This window comes from Artemia franciscana, chromosome 1 (genome assembly GCF_032884065.1).
Source record: "Artemia franciscana chromosome 1, ASM3288406v1, whole genome shotgun sequence".
NCBI lineage: Eukaryota > Metazoa > Arthropoda > Branchiopoda > Anostraca > Artemiidae > Artemia > Artemia franciscana.
The window spans coordinates 8,007,728-8,027,894 of NC_088863.1; the positions used below are offsets into that span (position 1 = coordinate 8,007,728).

The 20,167-nt window shown below is 35.3% G+C and overlaps 2 protein-coding genes across 6 annotated transcripts in view; both read right to left on the reverse strand.

Moving 5' to 3' along the window:
- The window catches only part of LOC136025019 (trichohyalin-like), a gene marked incomplete at its 5' end in the record, with an annotated part of 228,437 nt that extends 208,343 nt beyond the window's left edge, over positions 1–20,094 (reverse strand). For 4 of the 5 annotated variants that reach the window (XM_065700678.1, XM_065700653.1, XM_065700670.1 and 1 more), the window contains 4 exon segments: positions 1,762–2,028; positions 13,996–14,328; positions 17,870–18,094; positions 19,894–20,094. In XM_065700678.1, coding sequence (XP_065556750.1) covers positions 1,762–2,028; positions 13,996–14,328; positions 17,870–18,094; positions 19,894–20,094 — 1,026 coding nt within the window. 5 annotated transcript variants of the gene reach the window in all.
- The window catches only part of LOC136025011 (histone-lysine N-methyltransferase, H3 lysine-79 specific-like), a 469,133-nt gene that overhangs the window by 349,134 nt on the left and 99,832 nt on the right, over positions 1–20,167 (reverse strand). The window lies entirely within an intron of this gene.

The window sequence follows — 20,167 nt, forward strand, 5'->3', positions numbered from 1 at the left end:
AGAGGGGGCTTTTACTAGAATTATGAATTATGAATTAGAATTAAGAATTAGAATTATGAATTACAGTGGAGAAAGCATTAAAATATGAATTAAGGAGATGAAAGGTATAGAAATTTTAGTGAAAATGCCTTTTGTTTAATAGAGAGGAGAAGGGGCTTGTGCAAGAATTATCATAGTAATAGATCACACGAAAATAAGAGGAATGTAAATGAAGTGGAGAAGGCATTAAAATATAAATTAAGGAGATATGAAGTGGAGGTCATGGATAAAATTGTTGAGGATCTGGAAGATGCAGCTACATGTAATAATACAAAAAATGATGAGGTTAGTAGCTGGTTTCGTATAAAACTAGAGTTAAGCAGTAATGTATAATATACCCACTTATACAAATCATTGTGAGGGACTTAAACTTAAGGAGCACAGTAATGGCAATGGCAGAACACAGAATTAAATGGGGAACAAAAATTTCCTAGGGTTAGGTTATACTAATGATTTAAGCATCCTAGATGAAAGTGTGAGCAAAATGAATGCACTTTTAGAGGTTTTGCGAGTTCAGGGTGCTAGAATAGGTTTGAAAATTATTGTTAAGAGGAATAAGTCATTAAGGCTAGGAACTAAAAAGATGAAAAGGTAACGTTGGGTAACGAAAAGATCGATCAAATTAACAGCTTCACTTACATTGGTAGCATTATTAGTAAAGACGGTATGTGCAATGAAGATGTTGAAAGTAGAATAGCCAAGACCCCAGATGTTTTTTTTTACAGTTGAAGACAGTTTGTAAGAATAGAAAGATAAGTCTACGAACCAATATTAGAATATCGGAAGCTATAGGAATGGTCAAATATAGTTATGAAGCATGGGCGTTTCGAAAAACAAAGGAAGCTTTTCTAGATGTTTTCCGGAGAAACTGCCTATAGATTGTTTTGGGTACCCAAATTACTGACCATATTTCAGACAGAAGGATGTGGGAAAAGTGCGATTCAACCCCGTTTTCTAAGGCAATAAGGGGAGAAAAGTTGAGATGGCTAGGGCACGTTCTGTGAATGAAGGATGGCAGTGCCAAAGATTGTCCTTTTCGGCCAACCGTTTAGGGCCAAATGGAAAGCAGGTTGTCCTCGGTTGGGGTGGGAGGATGTCGTAAGGAAAGATTTAAGGGAAACTGAAACTTCCTTGGAATGTGTAAAGATGGAGGTTTTGGATATATTGGGATGGAGGAAAAGTGAGTTCAGCTGCGTTGGTCTTAGGTGGGTCAGTACAGCAAGGAGTTGTTAGTCATGGTAGTAGTAATTTAAAAATTACCATATTGTATCTTTATTTTACTGTATTTTTAAATGTAGAAGACTTAAGGTTCCTCTTTCGATTAACCTCTATATTCCACCGATAGCACTTGAACTTCTTATCACCCACGGACTTTGATATTTTGAAAAAAGGCTTTAAAGACTGGTGCATAAAACTATCATAAAAAGTGAGGTTTTTAATCTTTAGTTTCAGGCAAAAAAAGAGAAAAAAGAAGAAGCAGAAAAAGAAAATCGATAATGCACTAAGATTCTAAGTTTATTATATTTTCATTCAGGAGTATTATCTGATGGAACTTACACTTTATTTAATAGCAACCAATAGCAATAGAACTTGCTGTTGCTTAGTTTGACATGATTATGTGAAAAATTGAAACTATGCAGTGGACTGAGTCATTGCGTAACAGTTAATTAACAATAAAGAATTAACGACTAACAATAGTTTTCACAACAAATTAGAAATTACCTTCTTTAATTGCTTTTTCAACTCTTCGACTAATCTAGCCCTCTCCTCTAGAAGCCTCTTTTCTTGATCATTTTTCCTTTCAGCTTCTTCTTCCAATTGGATTTTTTCCTGATCAAACTTTCTCATCTCCTCTTCAAATAGTTTGCGTTCTTCTTGAAGGCGTAATAACCCTCTATAAAGGTTTTGCTCTTCTACCTCCTTCTTCCTTTCAGTCTTCTCCCTTTCCTGCTGTATTTGATTTTCATTATCGTGGGTTCTTTGTTTCTCCTAAACAATATTACAAAGGACTTAAGTTCCATAAGACAACACCATCAAGCAGCAAAAGGGGGAGAGATAAGAAAAAACAACAACAAACAAAACAAACGAATTTTCTGGACTATACCTTCTATATACACCTTCTATATCGCTATTAAATAAAAAAAAATAGTTTTTTTCAGTTGAAAGCAAGGAACAACATTAAAACTTACGACAAACAGAAATTATTTTGTGTCTGATGGGGGTTGCCCCCTCTTAAACTCCTCACTCTTCACACTAAATTTTATCGGCACTTTTAAAAGACCTACTTGTTGTTCTAATTAAAGAAGCCTTATGTTTCAGGAGCCTGTTTTAAAGAATTTGGACAAAATTTAAACTATAACGCGAGGAACGAGGTGTTTAGGAGGGGTTCACCACCTCATATACGTAATAATTTCTGTTCGTTTTAAGTTTTAATGTTACTTTTTGCTTTCAGTTGAAAAAAAACTTATTTTTTTATTTAATTTCTATCGTTTTTTTAAATAGCGGCAGGAGATCTGGCTCCACGTCCAAACTTCCCTCTCCATGAAAAATTATGAAAATCCAAAACTTCCTTCTCCGTGGAAAATCCTTTTCGGGCAAAATTCTCTTTCGAAAGAGAGAAAAATCTCTCTTTCGATGTTCTAGGCCCACTGGGCAGATACGATCATCCAAACAAATAAACACGAAATGAAAATGATTTTAGATATAAAATTCCACGTTTTTACAGATAGGAGCTTGAAACCTCCTTAGCAGGGTTCTCAGATATGCTGAATCTGATGGTGTGATTTTCATTAAGATTCTTTGACTTTTAGGGGGTGTTTCCCCTTTTTTTCAAAAACTAAGCAAATTTCCTCAGGCTCGTAACCTTTGATGGATAAGATGAAACTTAAAGAAATTTATATATTTAAAATCAGCATACAAATTCAGTTCTTTTGATATATCTATTGGTATCAAAATTCTGTCCTTTAGAGTTTCGATTACTATTTAGCTGGGTTGCTCCTTATTTACAGTTGGTTGCCACGAACTGTTTGATACCTTCTATATCACTAATATCTTCGATTTCAAGAGCTATCGAACTCAAACAGCCAGTTTACGGCATAAACTTTTAATAACTCATGTTTCTCTACATTTAAAAAGGATAATAAAAAACTGGCGTAGTGTTTACACTGTAAAGATGACATGTTCCAGGTATGAAGGGCATGTGTAATAGCAAATAATACCAGGATTGATTAATTGTATTTGATAGGAGGTAAATGCTGTTTCAACCCAACTTGGAACCAGCAATTGTCAACGTTTATGCTCTGGAGTCTTTTTCGGGGATAGGTGGAATATCCAACAGCAAGGACAAAGAAGAATACACAGGGATAAAGAATATCTAAGAACAGGCATAAACTCTGATTCATGAACACTCAAAGGTGGGTAAAATCTTTAAAGTGCCTGACACAGTTTTTGTGACCCCCTAAGACCCGGTCTATCCAAACCGCGAAACACATGCAAAACTTGGAGCAGTCCATGTAACAAAAGGCATATATTCATCACGTGGCTATATAGCATGCTGATATACACTGATATTGCAAACACATAACACTGAATAAAAACTACATAGAAACAGAATTGACAATAGACGTGTTATTTACTCAGATTAAATAAAAAAAACAAGTTTTTTTCAACTGAAAGTAAGGAGTGACATCAAAACTTAAAACGCACAGAAATTACTTCGTATATGAAAGAGGCTGTTTCCTCATCAACGCCCCGCTCTTTACGCTAAAGTTCGACTCTTTCTCTCAATTCTTCTTTCTAAAACAGTAAAAAACTTTAGCGTAAAGAGCGGGGCGTTGATGAGGAAGCAGCCTCTTTCATATACGAAGTAATTTCTGTGCGTTTTAAGTTTTGATTTCACTCCTTACTTTCAGTTGAAAAAACTTGTTTTTTTTATTTAATTTCTGAACGTTTTTGAATCAATGCATGTTTTGACTTTGGCTCTCCGCAGAGGAATAATCAAAACGAAATTTGCATATTTTTTTTTGTGGCTCAATGGCTTTCTCATAATTTTGATCGAATGATTTTGAGAAAAAAAGAGCGGGGGACAAAACCCAGTTGCCCCCCGATTTTTTGGTTAGCGTAATACTTTAGCGTAAAGAGCGAGGTATTAGAAGGAGGTGAGCCCCTCATATGGGTAATAATTTCTGTTTGTTTTAAGTTTTATTGCTGTTCCTAACTTCCAGCTGAAAAAGCTTTTTCACTTTTATTTTTTAATTGTTTTTTTTTAAATAATGCTAGTAAATCCTGCTCTCCCTTCATGGAAATTTTCTTCTCCCATGACAAATTCTCGAAGGAAAGTTCCCCCAGCATATCCCCCTCTTCTCAACCCCTCCCCCAAACCAAAAAATCCTCCTGAAAACGCCTGTATACTTCCCAATAACCATTACTATATGTAAGCACAGGTCAAAGTTTGTAACTTGTTGCCCCTCCCACGGGGACTGTGGGGGAGTAAGTCGTCCCCAAAGACATAGTTATAAGGTTTTTCGACTACACTGAATAAAAAGGCTATCTCAGAATTTTGATCCGTTGACTTTGGGAAAATAATTAGCGTGGGAGGGGGCCTAGGTGCCCTCCAATTTTTTTGGTCACTTAAAAAGGGCACTAGAACTTTTCATTTCCGTTAGAATGAGCCCTCTTGCAACATTCTAGGACAACTGGGTCGATACGATCACCCCTGGGAAAAAAAAACAAAAAAAAAACAAAAAAACAAAAAAACAAATAAACACGCATCCGATATCTGCCTTCTGGCAAAAAATGCGAAATTCCACCTTTTTTTAGATAGGAGCTCGAAACTTCTACAGTAGGGTTCTCTGATACGCTGAATCTGATGGTGTGATTTTCGTTAAGATTCTATGACTTTTAGGGGGCGTTTCCCCCTATTTTCTAAAATAACGCCAATTTTCTCAGGCTCGTAACTTTTGATGGGTAAGACTTAACTTGATGAAACTTATATATTTAAAACCAGCATTAAAATTCGATTCTTTTGATGTAGCTATTGGTATCAAAATTCCATTTTTTAGAGTTTTGGTTACTATTGAGCCGGGTCGCTCCTTACTACAGTTCGTTATCACGAACTGTTTGAAAAGGAAGACTACTTTTATTAAAGTTATTTAATGATATGACCGGTAATATAAATAAATACACCGGTGTTAAATGCACCACAGATTTGAACCTATATTATTTGAATTTCTTGTTTATGGACGTAAGAAACAACCAAAAACTGTCAAACATAGTGCAAAAAAGCATCGATGATCAGTTTAATTTCATTTTCAAGATCATTCGACTGCATCAAGCAGTTCGTGGTAACGAATCGTAAGTAAGAATTGACTCAGCCCAATAGCAACCAAAACTCAAAAATAGAGAATATTGATAACAATAGATAGATCAAAAGAATTAGACTTTTCTGCAGATTCTTAATGTGTAACAAGGTAACAAGTATTAAGGTCAATGCTACTTATCAAAAGTTAAGACCCCAGGAAATTTTACCTTATTTTCAACAAAAGGGGGAAAGTAACCCCGAAAGTGAAAATTGTACCATCAGACTCAGCGTATCAGAGAATCTTAATGCAGAAGTTTCAAGCTCTTATCTGCAGAAATATGGAATTTTATGGTTTTTTTTTTGCCAGAAGAAAGATCACGGATAGGTGTTTTTTTTTTTTTTTTTTTTTGTCTTTTTTTTCCCAGGGGTAATCGTACCGAACCAATGGTCCTAGAAGATCAAGAGAGGAATTTTTAAAAGGAAATTATAAGTTGAAGTGACCTTTTAAAGTGACCAAAAAGATTAAAGGGCAACTAGCACCCCTCCCGCGTCCCTTTTTTCCCAAATACAGCCAATCCAAATATTGACAGCCAATTTGTTCAGCATAGTTGAAAGGTCTGATAACTATGCCTTTTAGGATGACTAGGCCCCTCCCCTCCAAACAGTCCCTTGGGATAGGCCTGCAAGTTATAATATTTGCTCATTGTTTACACATAGTATTTATTATTATGAGTTATGCACTTTTTTTAGAAGGGGGTTATATTCTGCTAGGGTAATTTTCTACTGGGATAATTTTCCGTTGGAAAGGAAATTTTTGGGTTGAGCTTTCAAAGGGGCATTTTAAACAGGGTGAATTTCCCAGAATTCCCATACGAAATTTGCTTTATTCGTCTTACTTTCTCTTCGGCAACTCAATTTTACACGCATTTCTGGGGAAAATTTTCAATGGCGTTGGAATTCTCAGAGTTTTTTTGTAGCGAGAGATTTTCACGGTAGACACTTTCCATTGCTGGGGAGGGGGTTTGGAGAAATTCTTCATATAGGGAGGAGTTCTGCTATGATTGAAAAACTATCAGAAATTAAATGAAAACAATTTTTTTTTCAAATGAGAGCATGCTAAGGAGACTTTTTCAGGTGGAGTCATGAACAAGAAAGTTTCTGGAGGGGGATTAAAACTGCCTAAAAGTTTAGCGTGAAGAGAGGAGTTTTGAGGAGGAGGCCCCCCCTTCATATACGGAATAACTTTCGTTCGTTTTAAGTTTTAATATTGCTCCTTATCTTCAATTGAAAAAAAAACTTGTTTTTCTATATTGAATTATTTTTTTTAATTCCCCAAATAGGACAACGAAATAGGATTTGAAGGAGGCAGTGCGCTTGGGATATGCAAATATTGGCGCATGGTATGTGAAAGGTTGTCCAACCTTGGATTATTAAAGGAAAGATTTCAGCTTATTGAATCCGTCTTTGACTCAATGAGTAATGCTTGTGAGACTTAAATTGAAAAATAAAAACTTTTTCGCATGCTGATCAATGGTCCACGTTGCGCCAGTACCGATCTTCTGATACAATAACTTCTGCCGAGAGTGTAATGCGTAGTTAGGCATAATCATCTGACGCTTCCCGTGTTTTTCCCCCATTTAGAGCTGGGTCGACTCTGGCTGAGCTTAAAAGGTCAAAAATTATTGACTTTGTCCAAATTTCCCATAGAAAGCATGTACTATCGCAATCGTTCTATTGCCTTCCTATAGCAAGTATTTTTTATTTATTAGTGTTATTCATTCAGATAATTTTACTAAATTTGACTTTGCAATAGGGCTGCAAGGGCTACAAAAAGGCTACAAAAATAGAAAAAAAACCTGCATTCCGCAAACCTTTAGCTTATCCGGATAAGAGTTTTCTACCTGTACAAGGATATATCACAGCTTATTGAGTTTGTCAGCGAGACATGAAAATAAAAATTATAACAGGTTGCAATAGTAGACGTTTGACAAGAAAGAATAATAAAAAAGATAGATAAGAAAACGAAGATGATTTTCAGCCATTGGAAAAAATGACGCTAAAAGATATTTTGGCAAGGACATTCACTAAGCCACCTTCAGTGCTAAAAAAGAAAAACTAATCTTTTGATTAAACATTAACAAGGAAGAAGACACAGAAAAGAAAAGCAAAAAGCCAGAATAAATGAAAGCCTATTTAGTCTAAATTGGGCAAGAATTCTCTCTCTTTCGTGATTGACACAGCTTGTCTACTAACTTGATATTTATTAATCTATATATATAAAAATGTACTGTCTGTTATCTGTTATCTATCTGTTACACTATGACGTCATCTGTTTATACTCAAAGAAAAAGTATCACTTGTCTGTTATTTGTTACAATATGACGTCAATATATATATATATATATATATATATATATATATATATATATATATATATATATATATATATATATATATATATATATATATATATATATATATATATATATATATATATACATATATATATATATATATACTAGCTGTTGGGGTGGCGCTTCGCGCCACCCCAACACCTAGTTGGTGGGGCGCTTCGCGTCCCCCCAAGCCCCCCCGCGCGCGTAAGTCGTTACGCGCCATATTAGTTACGCGCCATTGTAGTTGTGTCCCTGTGTCCCACCTGTGAATAGAGATAGATATAAATATATGTTTTTAACTACGTAGAACATGCGAATATACAACATTCTTCGCTGTCCCATTGTCTGTGCATATAAATAGATTGTCAGGTTTACTGACTCTTGAACATGCAACATATAATTGTCCATGGGAAAAACAATCCGTATTCAGATCTATACCTCATTATTCTAATGATGTGTCCCTGTGTCCCGGTCGTCATTTATATTCCCTGTGTCCCGGTCGTCATTTGTGTCCCGGTGTCCCAGTTTGTAATTTCTCTTTGAGTGTCCCGGTCGTCATTTATATTCCCTGTGTCCCGGTCGTCATTTGTGTCCCGGTGTCCCGGTCTGTAATTTCTATTCGAACAATCCCTGTGTCCCGGTCGTCATTTATATATCCCGCCTGTGCCCCCGGCGTCCCCGTTGTAGTTGTGTCCCTGTGTCCCGGTCGTCATTTATATTCCTGTGTCCCGGTCTGTAATTTCTATTCGAACAATCCCTGTGTCCCGGTCGTCATTTATATATCCCGCCTGTGCCCCCGGCGTCCCCGTTGTAGTTGTGTCCCTGTGTCCCGGTCGTCATTTATATTCCCTGTGTCCCGGTCGTGATTTGTGTCCGGGTGTCCCAGTCTGTAATTTCTCTTTGAGGTTCCCGGTCGTCACTTATATTCCCTCTGTCTCAGTCGTCATTTGTGTCCCGGTCTGTAATTTCTCTTTGAGTGTTTTTTCTTTTTAGTTTTTTTTTAGTTTTTTACCTTTTTTCTTTTTTCAGTTTTCTTTTTCTTCTTTATTTTTCAGCGTCACTATGAAGTACATATCGACGAACCTTTGTTTTTTTAACTTAAATCTGGTAGGCATTGATGACCTTATCCAAGTCAAAATCCCAAACCCAATCATCATCGCTATCATTTTCAGTTTTGATATGTTTTGAACGCTTTCTTTTCTTACTTTCTCTATCAGCAGCAAGTTTTTTGGCATAAACTCTTTGAGCAGCTTCCTCGGCTGTTGCCATTGTAGGTTCTTCAGTCATTTTACAATTAAACATTTTTCCGTGAACAAATGTCTTAAATACCGTTAATGACGTCACCGTCAAAGCAAAAATGACGACAACTAATTTCATGACGTCAGTCAACACAGAAACATGACGTCACCTGATCCACAGACAGACAGACAACTTATTTTTATATAGATAGATAGATAGATATATATATATATCTATATATATAAAAATAAGTTGTCTGTCTGTGGATGTGTGGATGGATGTGTCAGGTGACGTCACCTGAAAAAACTGGATTAGGTGACGTCAAAACTGAAAAAACTAAAAAAAGGCAAAAACTACAAAAAAAACTAAAAACTAATAAAAAAAATAAAAAAGCTAAAAAACTAAAAAAACTATAAAGGTAAAAACCAATAAAAAACTAAAAAAAAACTGAAAAAACTAAAAAAAGGCAAAAACTACAAAAAAAAACTAAAAACTAATAAAAAAAGTAAAAAAGCTAAAAAACTAAAAAAAATAAAAAAACTAAAAAAAGGTAAAAAACTAAAAAAAATAAAAAATAAAAAAAAACAAAAAAAAAGGAAAAAACTGAAAAATAAGCTAAAATAAAGGTAAAAACCAATAAAAAACTAAAAAAAAAAGGAAAAAACTAATAAATGACGACACTCAAAGAGAAAGCGACCAGGACAAAAGGAATGTTCGATTAGCAATCAACAAAGCACCGGGACACAGGGAGTATAAATGACGACCAGGACATAAGTAAAAAAAAAAAAACTATCTATATATATAAAAATAAGTTGTCTGTGGATCTGTGGATCGTGGATCAGGTGACGTCACCTGAAAAAACTGGATCAGGTGACGTCAAAACTGAAAAAACTAAAAAAAGGCAAAAACTACAAAAAAAACTAAAAACTAATAAAAAAAATAAAAAAGCTAAAAAACTAAATAAACTAAAAAAAGGCAAAAACTACAAAAAAAACTAAAAACTAATAAAAAAGCTAAAAAACTAAAAAAACTAAAAAAAAGGCAAAAACTACAAAAAAACTAAAAACTAATAAAAAAAATAAAAAAGCTAAAAAACTAAAAAAACTAAAAAAACTAAAAAAAGGTAAAAAACTAAAAAAACTAAAAACTAAAAAAAAACTAAAAAAGGTAAAAACTAAAAGAACTAAAAAAGAAAAAAATAAATGACGACACTCAAAGAGAAAGCGACCAGGACAAAAGGAATGTTCGATTAGCAATCAACAAAGCACCGGGACACAGGGAGTATAAATGACGACCAGGACACAAGTAAAAAAAAAAATTAACAAAACTAAAAAGAAGGTAAAAACTACAAAAAAACTAAAAAGAAAAAAAAACTAAAAACTAATAAAAAAACTAAAAAATCTAAAAATCTAAATAAACTAAAAAAGAAAAAAAAAAGGAAAAAAATAAAGGAGAAAAACAAAACTAAAAAACGAATGTATATACAGACCGGTACACCGGGATACAAATGACGACCGGGACACAGGGAATATAAATGACGACCGGGACACAGGGACACAACTACAACGGGGACACCGGGGGAAACAGGGGGATATAAATGACGACCGGGACAAAAAAACTAAAAAGAAAAAAAAACTAAAAACTAATAAAAAAACTAAAAAATCTAAAAATCTAAATAAGCTAAAAAAGAAAAAAAAAGGAAAAAAATAAAGGAGAAAAACAAAACTAAAAAACGAATGTATATACAGACCGGGACACCGGGATACAAATGACGACCGGGACCCGGGACACAGGGAATATAAATGACGACCGGGACACAGGGACACAACTACAACGGGGACACCGGGGGAAACAGGGGGATGTAAATGACGACCGGGACACCGGGACAGGGAATGGTCGATTAGCAATCACCATCAACAAAGCTCAAGGGCAATCATTAGAATCATGAGGTATAGATCTGAATACAGATTGTTTTCCCATGGACCATTATATGTTGCATGTTCAAGAGTCGGTAAACCTGACAATCTATTTATATGCAAAGACAATGGGACAGCAAAGAATGTTGTATATTCGCAAGTTTTACGTAGTTAAAACCATATATATATATCTATCTATATTCACAGGTGGGACATAGGGACACAACTACAATGGCGCGTAACTATTATGGCGCGTAACGACTTACGCGCGCGGGGGGGCTTGGGGGGGGGCGCGAAGCGCCCCCACCAACTAGGTGTTGGGGTGGCGCGAAGCGCCACCCCAACAGCTAGTATATATATATAAGCTTTCATTTTAATGCACGACGTCATATTCAATATGACCATTTTACGTCAACGAAGGCGTGTCGAGGAACAGCCAGATCAACGCGAAACCAGGCTTGCAGCTGACAGAGATAGAAAAAAGGAAGGCGTGCCGATAAATCACCAGCGATGTTCATTAAACATCGCTTGACGTTTAGGGGGTGATTCTCTCTTTTTCAAAATTTGACAAATTTTCTAAGGCTTGGAATTTTGAAAGGTAACATTAAATTTAATCAACTTTATATATTTTGAATCAGACTCAAAATTTGATTCATTTGATGTATATATTGTTATCAAAATTCAGTTTTTTAGAGTTTTGGCTACAATAGAGCCGCGTCGCTCCTTACTTACAGTTTGTTAGCACAAACTGCTTGATACAGTTAACTGATCTTGGCTTAGAAATTTGAAATTCAACGGTTACAGTTCCTCATTGAACGTCAAGCATATTAAAAATATTGTTTTTTATTTTGATTAAGTGCTATTGAATGTAAGGGAAGGTTAAAAATATGGGAAATATCACAGCAGTTAGATGAAAATAATGCAGATTTCCTGCTCATACAAAAACAGAGAAAAGCGGAGCAATACAAAAGAGGAGAAGTAAAAATCAAGAACACTCAGCATCAAAGAACAAGATTAAGAAATAACTTTTTCATTCGTACTCGTAGATCAGGTGTAGAAGCAAAAACTCAAACAATTTTTCCAACGCCTTTTGTTCTGCACTTGTTTCAGCAGACGGCACCATGACAATTGGGTCCACCATATTTTGAGATCTTAGAACTAATGTATTTTGTCTCGTAGAGCGGGTATCGAAGCAAAACTTTAGGAATTTGAAGTATAGAGATCGAAGTTTAAGTCTGTCAATTTGTGTGAGCTAGTCCCATGTGCGGCTTATTCGATAGGAAATTGAGAGGGCTAGTACTCCTTTTAATAATTGAAAGTGACTGGAGGACAAATGGCCTCCCCCCCACGCCCATCATTTCCACAAACACGTCCAATCAAAATATTTGAGATAGCCATTTTGTTCAACGTAGTTGAAAGATATGGAAATTATGTGTTTAAGGATGACACCTCCATAGCCCTCAGCGCAAGGGTTTTAAGTTATGCCCTGGGGCCATATAAGGTTTTTTGTGGAAAGGGTTTTTTTATAGAAAGAAGTTCTAGTAACCTTTTAAAGAGTCAAAGTAATCGGAGGGCAGCTACCTCCCCCCCCCACGTCGTGTTTTCCCGAAATGCACCCAATAGAAATTTTGAGATAGCAATTCTATTCGAAATATAGTTCAAAAATCATAGAACAAGGCTTTTAGGGTTGATACAAACCATCAGAGCCTGGGGGTAAGGGTTGTAAACTATGTCCCGGGGGTATTTAAAGTTTTTTTTGGAACAGATGGTTGTATAGACTTTAGAGGTGGCTCATTTGCTTGAAAATAGGAAGTTCTAGTCCCCTTTTAAAAGTCAAAAGGAATGGAGGGCAACTAGCCCCCCCCCCCTACTACTCCTGATTTCACAAAACGCATCTGATTGAAATTGTGAGATAACCATTTTGCTCAAAATAGTCAAAAAAACAAATAACAATAACTCCAATGATGATACAAGCCCCCAGAGCCTTCGGGCAAGGACTGTAAGTTATGCCCTGGGCGTATGTAAGGTTTTTATGAGATGAGTTGTTATATAAACTTCAGATGGGGATCATTTGATTTGAAAATGGAATTTATAGTGCCCTTTCGAAGAGCCAAAAGTGATTTGAGAGCAACCAGCCCCCCCCCCCCTTACGCCCATCATTGCCCAAAGTAAACTTCCAAACTAAGTTTTGAAACATATATTTTTTCAGCATTGCTGAAATGTTCGGTAATTACACGTTTGGGGAAAAGGGTGTAAAAGGGGTTTCGAAAGCAAACATCAACAATATTTTGGGAGCGGCTTACCCGTTATCAAGCTGAAACTTCCAGGGCATCATGAAAGGGACGTTCAACTGACAAAAAGGCAAGATTTAAATGCTGCTAAAGCTATTAATACTGCTGCTACTACTGTTACTACTACAAATATTACAACTGCAACTATTTCTCCCTTTACCACCGCAACTGATGTGATACTAGTACTTATAAGGCTAAGTCTATGAAGGCAAACTTTGAGAGAATATTGATGGCAAATACAAACTCAAAAAAGACACTATATGCATGTAGATTATCAAAAGAGTGTATCTTAAGAATTAAGTTGGAATTCTCAGAGGATGCTTAAAGGGGAAGAGCAATTGACCAAAAGGCAATATGTGCACACTACTACTAATACTACTAACCCTGCTGGATTTACTAGTTCTACTACTACTATTACAATTATTCCAACTACTTCTTCTGTTGAAAGTACTTGTAAGGCTAAGAGTATTAAGATGAAAATTTTAATAAGTATATGAATATAGATGTTATCAAAGGGATATATCGACAAGGCTATAGCAATGGCTAATTGTATTAAGCTGAGTACTAATACTATTGCTATGACTACTGTTACAAGTGTACCTAAGGGTATGCAGGTGAAATTTTCAGGGAATTATAGGGGGGATGGTAAACTGAATAACTGCATGCCATCCGCATTTAGGCTATAAAATTATACAATATTGAAAATTGATGTTGCTTAGGCAAAACATTATTTCTTAATGTTTACCTATCCCCTCTAGGAAAATTTTTACAGATATAGTTCGATAGAATTTTGATAATAGCAAAGTAAGAATTACCTCCTCTAGCTGTTTTTCTAATTCCTCCACTTTTTCAATCCTCTCCTTTTCTAGCAGTTTCCGTGTATCCTCAAACTGTTTTTGATGCTTAATCAATTCTTTAGCCCACTTCTCCTCTATATGTTTCTTTTCCTGTTCATATTTTAGTTCAGCCTCTCTTTTTAATTCCACTTTTTCTTGTTCGAATTTACGTATTTCCTCTTTAAATACTTTAAGTTCTTTTTCAAGACGTAATTGTTCTCCACGAAGGTGCTCCTTTTCCATTTCCAGCCTTTCATTTCTGTTCCTTTCCTCATGCAGTTGCTTTTCAATATCTTGCTTTCTCTTATCCATCTTAAAACATAATGTGAATGAGTGAAGTTCAACTGACAGCAACACCAACGAAGAAGAAGAAGGATAAAACAAAGATAGTATTTTTTCTATCAATAATACCACGTGAATAGTATAAAGCATTGAAGACAAGTATAAAATTTCGTAATAATAGACATACCAAAATGATACCAATAACAAAACTCTAAAAAAGAGAAATTATGTAGCAACATATGCACCGGAAGAATCCACTTTTTATGACGATACGAAAAATTCGACTTTATATATACAGGTCTAGGTTCTAAGATTTATGAATACTCAATTATAAATATAATTATTAACTTAAAATTTATAGATTCATAGTTAAAAATATTTTAAAATGTGTAAACCCGAAGCATCTATTTTCAAAACCTCGATTTCAAAATGAGACTGTTACTTACTACCCTTTAAAAATCCATGCTCAACACCAAGACAAACGGATATGAATGTTTTTCTATGGTTAAAAAAAGTGTGTTTGCATTATCAACACGGATTTAAAACACAAATTAAAACATTAAAGTTTTCAATTTGACTCCTTCGAAAGGCAATTGGTAAATAAAGCACATGCGATTTACAACTGGCTATAATTGTTTTATTCAAAAATTACATCTGAAAAACATAAATAAAACTTGAATTAAATGTTAGGGAGCATTCATCCTTATATGCAGGATAACTTCTATTCGGTTCAAGTATTAATTTTGATCTCTAATTTAATTAAAAACATCTTTTTATGTATATAATACGAGTATGAAAGAAGAATCGAAAACTGCCACTTTGAGGGACGTATCCAGAGGAGAGAGAACTACCATGTTTGAGCCCCCCCCCCTCCCAAAAAAAACATCCGGCTTGGATATTGGTTATAAGAATGTAACTAAAAACACTATTTGTTCCAAAAAAGAAAAAAAAACATTTTTTCGACCTGTAAATTAATCCTAAAAATGCAAATGAAAAACTGTTTATCCCTTCGTATACTTATTAAACGAGGGGGGAGGAGGGGGTTTGAAATATCAAAAATGAATTATAGGTCTATTATTTCCGATTTTTTTTTTTTTTTGAAAGGTTCTTCGAACAAGCTTATTTGCTTATAAAGAGGTACCCCATGAATAATTGCATGGGGGAGGGGAATACAAATTTAAAGGTCAGTAAAAGCAAAGTTTCTGGTAGCATTTATCCCTTTAGAGGTTTTTCAGCTGTACTCTTGATGCTCCCATACCCACCCCTCCAGGTTTTGGTCGGATCAAACAGTTCGATGCAGGCTCAATAGCAACCGAAACTCTAATTCATGGAATTTTGATACCAATATATACATCAAAAGAATTGGAATTTTACGCTGATTTTAAATATATAAGCGACATCAAGTTAAATTTTACCCATCAAACGTGAACCCTACTGTAGCTCCTATTTGCAAAAATATGTAATTTTGTATTTTTTGCCAAAAGAAAGATCATGGATGCGTGTTTATTTTGTTTTTTTGGTTTTTCTGTTTTTTTTTCTCCCAGGGGTGATCGTATCGACCCAGGGGTCCTAGAATATCACGAGAAGGCTCATTTTAACGGAAATTAAGTTCTTTGCCCTGTTTAAGTGACCAAAAAATGAGAGTGCAACTAGGCCCCTTCCTACACTCATTTTTCTCAAAGTCATCGGACCAGAATTATGAGCTAGCCATTCCGTTCAGTGTTGTTGCAAAAATTGACCTTATTTTCCAAACATCTTATAAACGAACTGAAAAACGTCATATGATCTTAATGGAAATTACACCATCAGATTCAGCACATCAGTGAACCCTACTGTAGCTCCTATTTGCAAAAATATGTAATTTTGTATTTTTTGCCAAAAGAAAGATCATCGATGCGTGTTTATTTTGTTTTTTTCGTTTTTCTGGTTTTTTTTTCTCCCAGGGGTGATCGTATCGACCCAGGGGTCCTAGAATGTCACGAGAAGGCTCATTTTAACGGAAATTAAGTTCTTTGCCCTGTTTAAGTGACCAAAAAATGAGAGTGCAACTAGGCCCCTTCCCACACTCATTTTTCTCAAAGTCATCGGACCAGAATTATGAGCTAGCCATTCCGTTCAGTGTTGTCGAAAAATATAATAACTATGTCTTTGAGGACGACTTAATCTCCTACAATTTGTATTTTTTCCCATGGTGGTTGTATCGAACCTAAGGTGACGCCATGACATCAAGAAGAAGCTCCCATTGTCTGCGGTTACAAGATAAGTGACATTGAAAATCAATATATACAAGCCTGTCGTGTAGCCATGCTGGGGTCTGGCCTCAAAAGCGGCTACATAGTTTGTTTGTTTTTTTCTCTTAAAACTGGCAAATTGACTTTTCTGGCCACAAAAAGGATATAAATAGGTCACCCCTTTAATAAATTCGTATTTTTCCCAGGGTCGCTGTATCGAACCTGAGGTGATATCATAACATCAAGAAAAGGCTCAAATCACCTATGATTAGCTCTCTATTATTTCACGTCAAGTATATAAGTTGTAAATGCTTAGGACAGTTCACAAAAGAAGTTCATGATTTTAAAAATTAAAAAAATATCTGAAAAGATTCATGGCACAAGGCCACTAAAACTTACAGTATACCACTGTGTCAATTTCAAAAGTCAGCAAGTCAGCCATTCACCTGGCTTTTCCGGCTAGTGTTGTCTATTAATTTTATTGCAAAAGGACCAATAGACGGGTTTCAAGGGACAATGAATTAGGGAGACCACTCTAACTAGAGATACAGCGTCGTAAAAGTTGAAAGTAAAAGCTGTTTTTCCCGTAGATAGAGTGGGATGGTCCATCAACCTTATATAAGTGCGTGTCATAAATAATTTTAATTCTCCTTCCCAACATTTTAAACGATCTAAGATGGCCTTTTTTTAATGACTATCTAATTTCCAAATTCTTTATATTTAAAAAAACAAAGCTTATCTTCGTTGCAAGTGCTAAACAATAATTCATGAAGGTGCATATTTGTTCATATGTGAAACAAAAGAAAAGGTGAAACGAAAAGGCGGCAAATGGAATTTGGATTATGGTAAGCTTTATAAATATGAAGCTGTTGTAGCACAATGGATTGGTGCTCTGCTTGGCAATACGGGGCCCAGGGTTCGATCCCCGCCGCAGCAAGGTTGGGCGACAAGCTTGCTACTTGATGCTGTAAAAACACCCAGCAACTGAAACGTCGATTCGACGCCCTATGCGTCAGCAATGGCTCTGGAGGATCTTTATCCTTTTTTTTATCCTTATAAATATGACTTCAACCACTAAAGTGCTAAGCTTTTGGACGCACAAAAGAGGTGAGTAGAAAATGGAAGGGGAGAGCATCTTCCCCTTCCCCTATAAGATCCAAAATTAGTGGAAAGTAAATAATTTTGCGATATTAAAATTATAACTGATGCTGTTATAGCATATAGCACCCCTATTTTTTTAGTTTTACACCCCTCCCTTAGGATATTTTGCCGAGTAACATTGCAAATGTCTTGTGACTCTAGCATCTTTTAGCACCACCCTTCTCTAGCAACCTTCTTACTTTTTGAAATTTTCTTGTGTACTCTTCTTCTAATTTCATTTGGTCCTGGTAGAATTTCACTTTTTCTTCTTCAAATTGCTTATGTTCTCCTTCAAAGTGCAAAAATAATTCACCACGATCCTCTTGCTTTTCCTGCCTTTTTCTTTCCTCGTTGCACACTTCTTGTGCTTCCTCGGTTTTGTCTTTCTTCCTTCGCCTTTTCTTTTTTTCCTTTCTTTGCTCCGTCTGCAATAGCAAAATACAGGTGTTAGGCTCCTTTCAAGCAACATCATTTTAAAGAAGAAGAATAAGAAACGACGTGAAAAAGGAAAAAGGATTATAAATATTAGTTTTATTTATAATTTTCAGAACTGTTAAACTCTAAGGTAATTTTTTAATCAGGATAATCTTTTCAATCTTTAAAGTTTGGGCATGGTGGTAAGGCAGCCTTTAAGTCTGTAAATAAGGATCTCGAAAGCAATTGTAGGATCAACACTATCAACATGGACTGTTTGAATTCTGAAAGGCAGTGATGTATATTTAAATATTCATTGAATATTTGAAATAAAAAAAACAAATGTTTTTTCGAACAAAAATAATGAACAAAGCCATATTTTGATCAAAGGCAGAAACACTACCAGGAATTATAATGAAAAATGAACTAACAGTTAAAAGAAAAAGAAATTAGACTAAATAAAAAATGAAACCAATACTGAACTTAAAGTAAAGCGTAGATGACACTCGCGCTATATATGGAGTACAAGGGGGACGACTTCCAAGTTCATATATTTAGTCATTTCTGTTCGTTTTGAGTTTGAGTTGAACATAGCTTTATTTTTATTTGTTTCTTTCAACTTTTTAGTTCAATACTTATTATAATTCCGGGTTTTTTTTTGTTTTTTTTTTGCTCTGCTCAAGACATAGCTTCGCTCTTTAATCTTGTTAAAAAAAAAAATTTGTCTTTTTCGTGTAATAATAAAAAAAGGCGACATTACAGCTTTCCATATGAGAATGTGATTTCCCTTGCTATTTAAGAAAGGGGACTTCGAAGTTTACGCCAAGGCTTGGTCAGCAGCCCAATTATTTTCAACTGCGCCATATATTTGGTGACGAGAAATATAGCTGTGAGTTTTTCTCTTGAAGGTATTGACGCGTCTTTTATTTCATATACAGATGACCTCCTACTTTTGAGTTCATTTTTATTAGGTTTACAAGAGAAATTCTCTCAAACCGTTGAGCTATATAATAGTATCGGCCTAAAGGTAAACCTTACAAAAACAAAGTTTCTTCTATACTCTAGCCATGAGCAGCACACAATCCTTGTATTTGTACGCAGTCGGGAGAAGTTATCCATCGTAGTAACTAGTTAAGATACCTAGAAGTGAAAACGGCTGCGATTCAAGGCCGATACGCGGATTTATCTGCCAAAATTTTTACAAAAATTTGTGCTCCGGGTACGGAAAAGTCGTACTGAAGAATGTCGTAAGTCGCCGTATGCCCTTGTAACACCTCATATCTTGTACATTCCACCATTTTGGGAAAAGCTCAATATCACCAAAAGACGGAAAACGCGCACCCAACATTATAAGTTGGATAAGTACCTGCTTAGTTTGCGTCCTTGGTATTCAAATTCTGAACTTAGCCGAAGATATTCTGTCATAGATTTGTGCACTAAGTGTGTCCAAATCGAACAACGTACATATAAACGAGCTTAAGGTCATTTGTACGAGTCTCCGCTGACTCGTTTGTCATTTATGTAGTTCATCTCGTTAAGTGATAATTTGTATTTATTAGAAGTGCGATTTAATTCCTTACCTTTGTTTGTTTGTTTATTAGTGTTTTTTTCTTTATTATTTTTTTTTTCTTTTTTTTCATTACTCCACTTGTGATTTTTCATCTTTAAAGTGGGCAATAGAAAACATTCATCTATTCATTCATATCTTCTTGTTTAGCAGGATGTAACAATAATGCATACAATGTCTGCTGATAAGATTATGTTAAAATTGAGTATCAAATGACGATTTGAAAACTTAAAGCAAACTTACATTATTCTGCTTTTCTTGAACATCAACGACTTTCTGCTTTGTAAGTGGGCCAGGAGTCAAAGCACCCTTTTTCTGAACAACTGGGATGTTTATCGCAATTTCACTAGTATGCCCACCTTTACCTTGACTTAGGCCGTTCATTTCCTTTTGTGGCATACTCCAGGTGGATTCCAAATACCAAGCAGTCCCCATCGTTTCCAACTGTTAGAAGGAGATTTTAATTGATCAAACGATATAAGAACTGAACAAATGTTTAATATTTGCTATTGCGTTG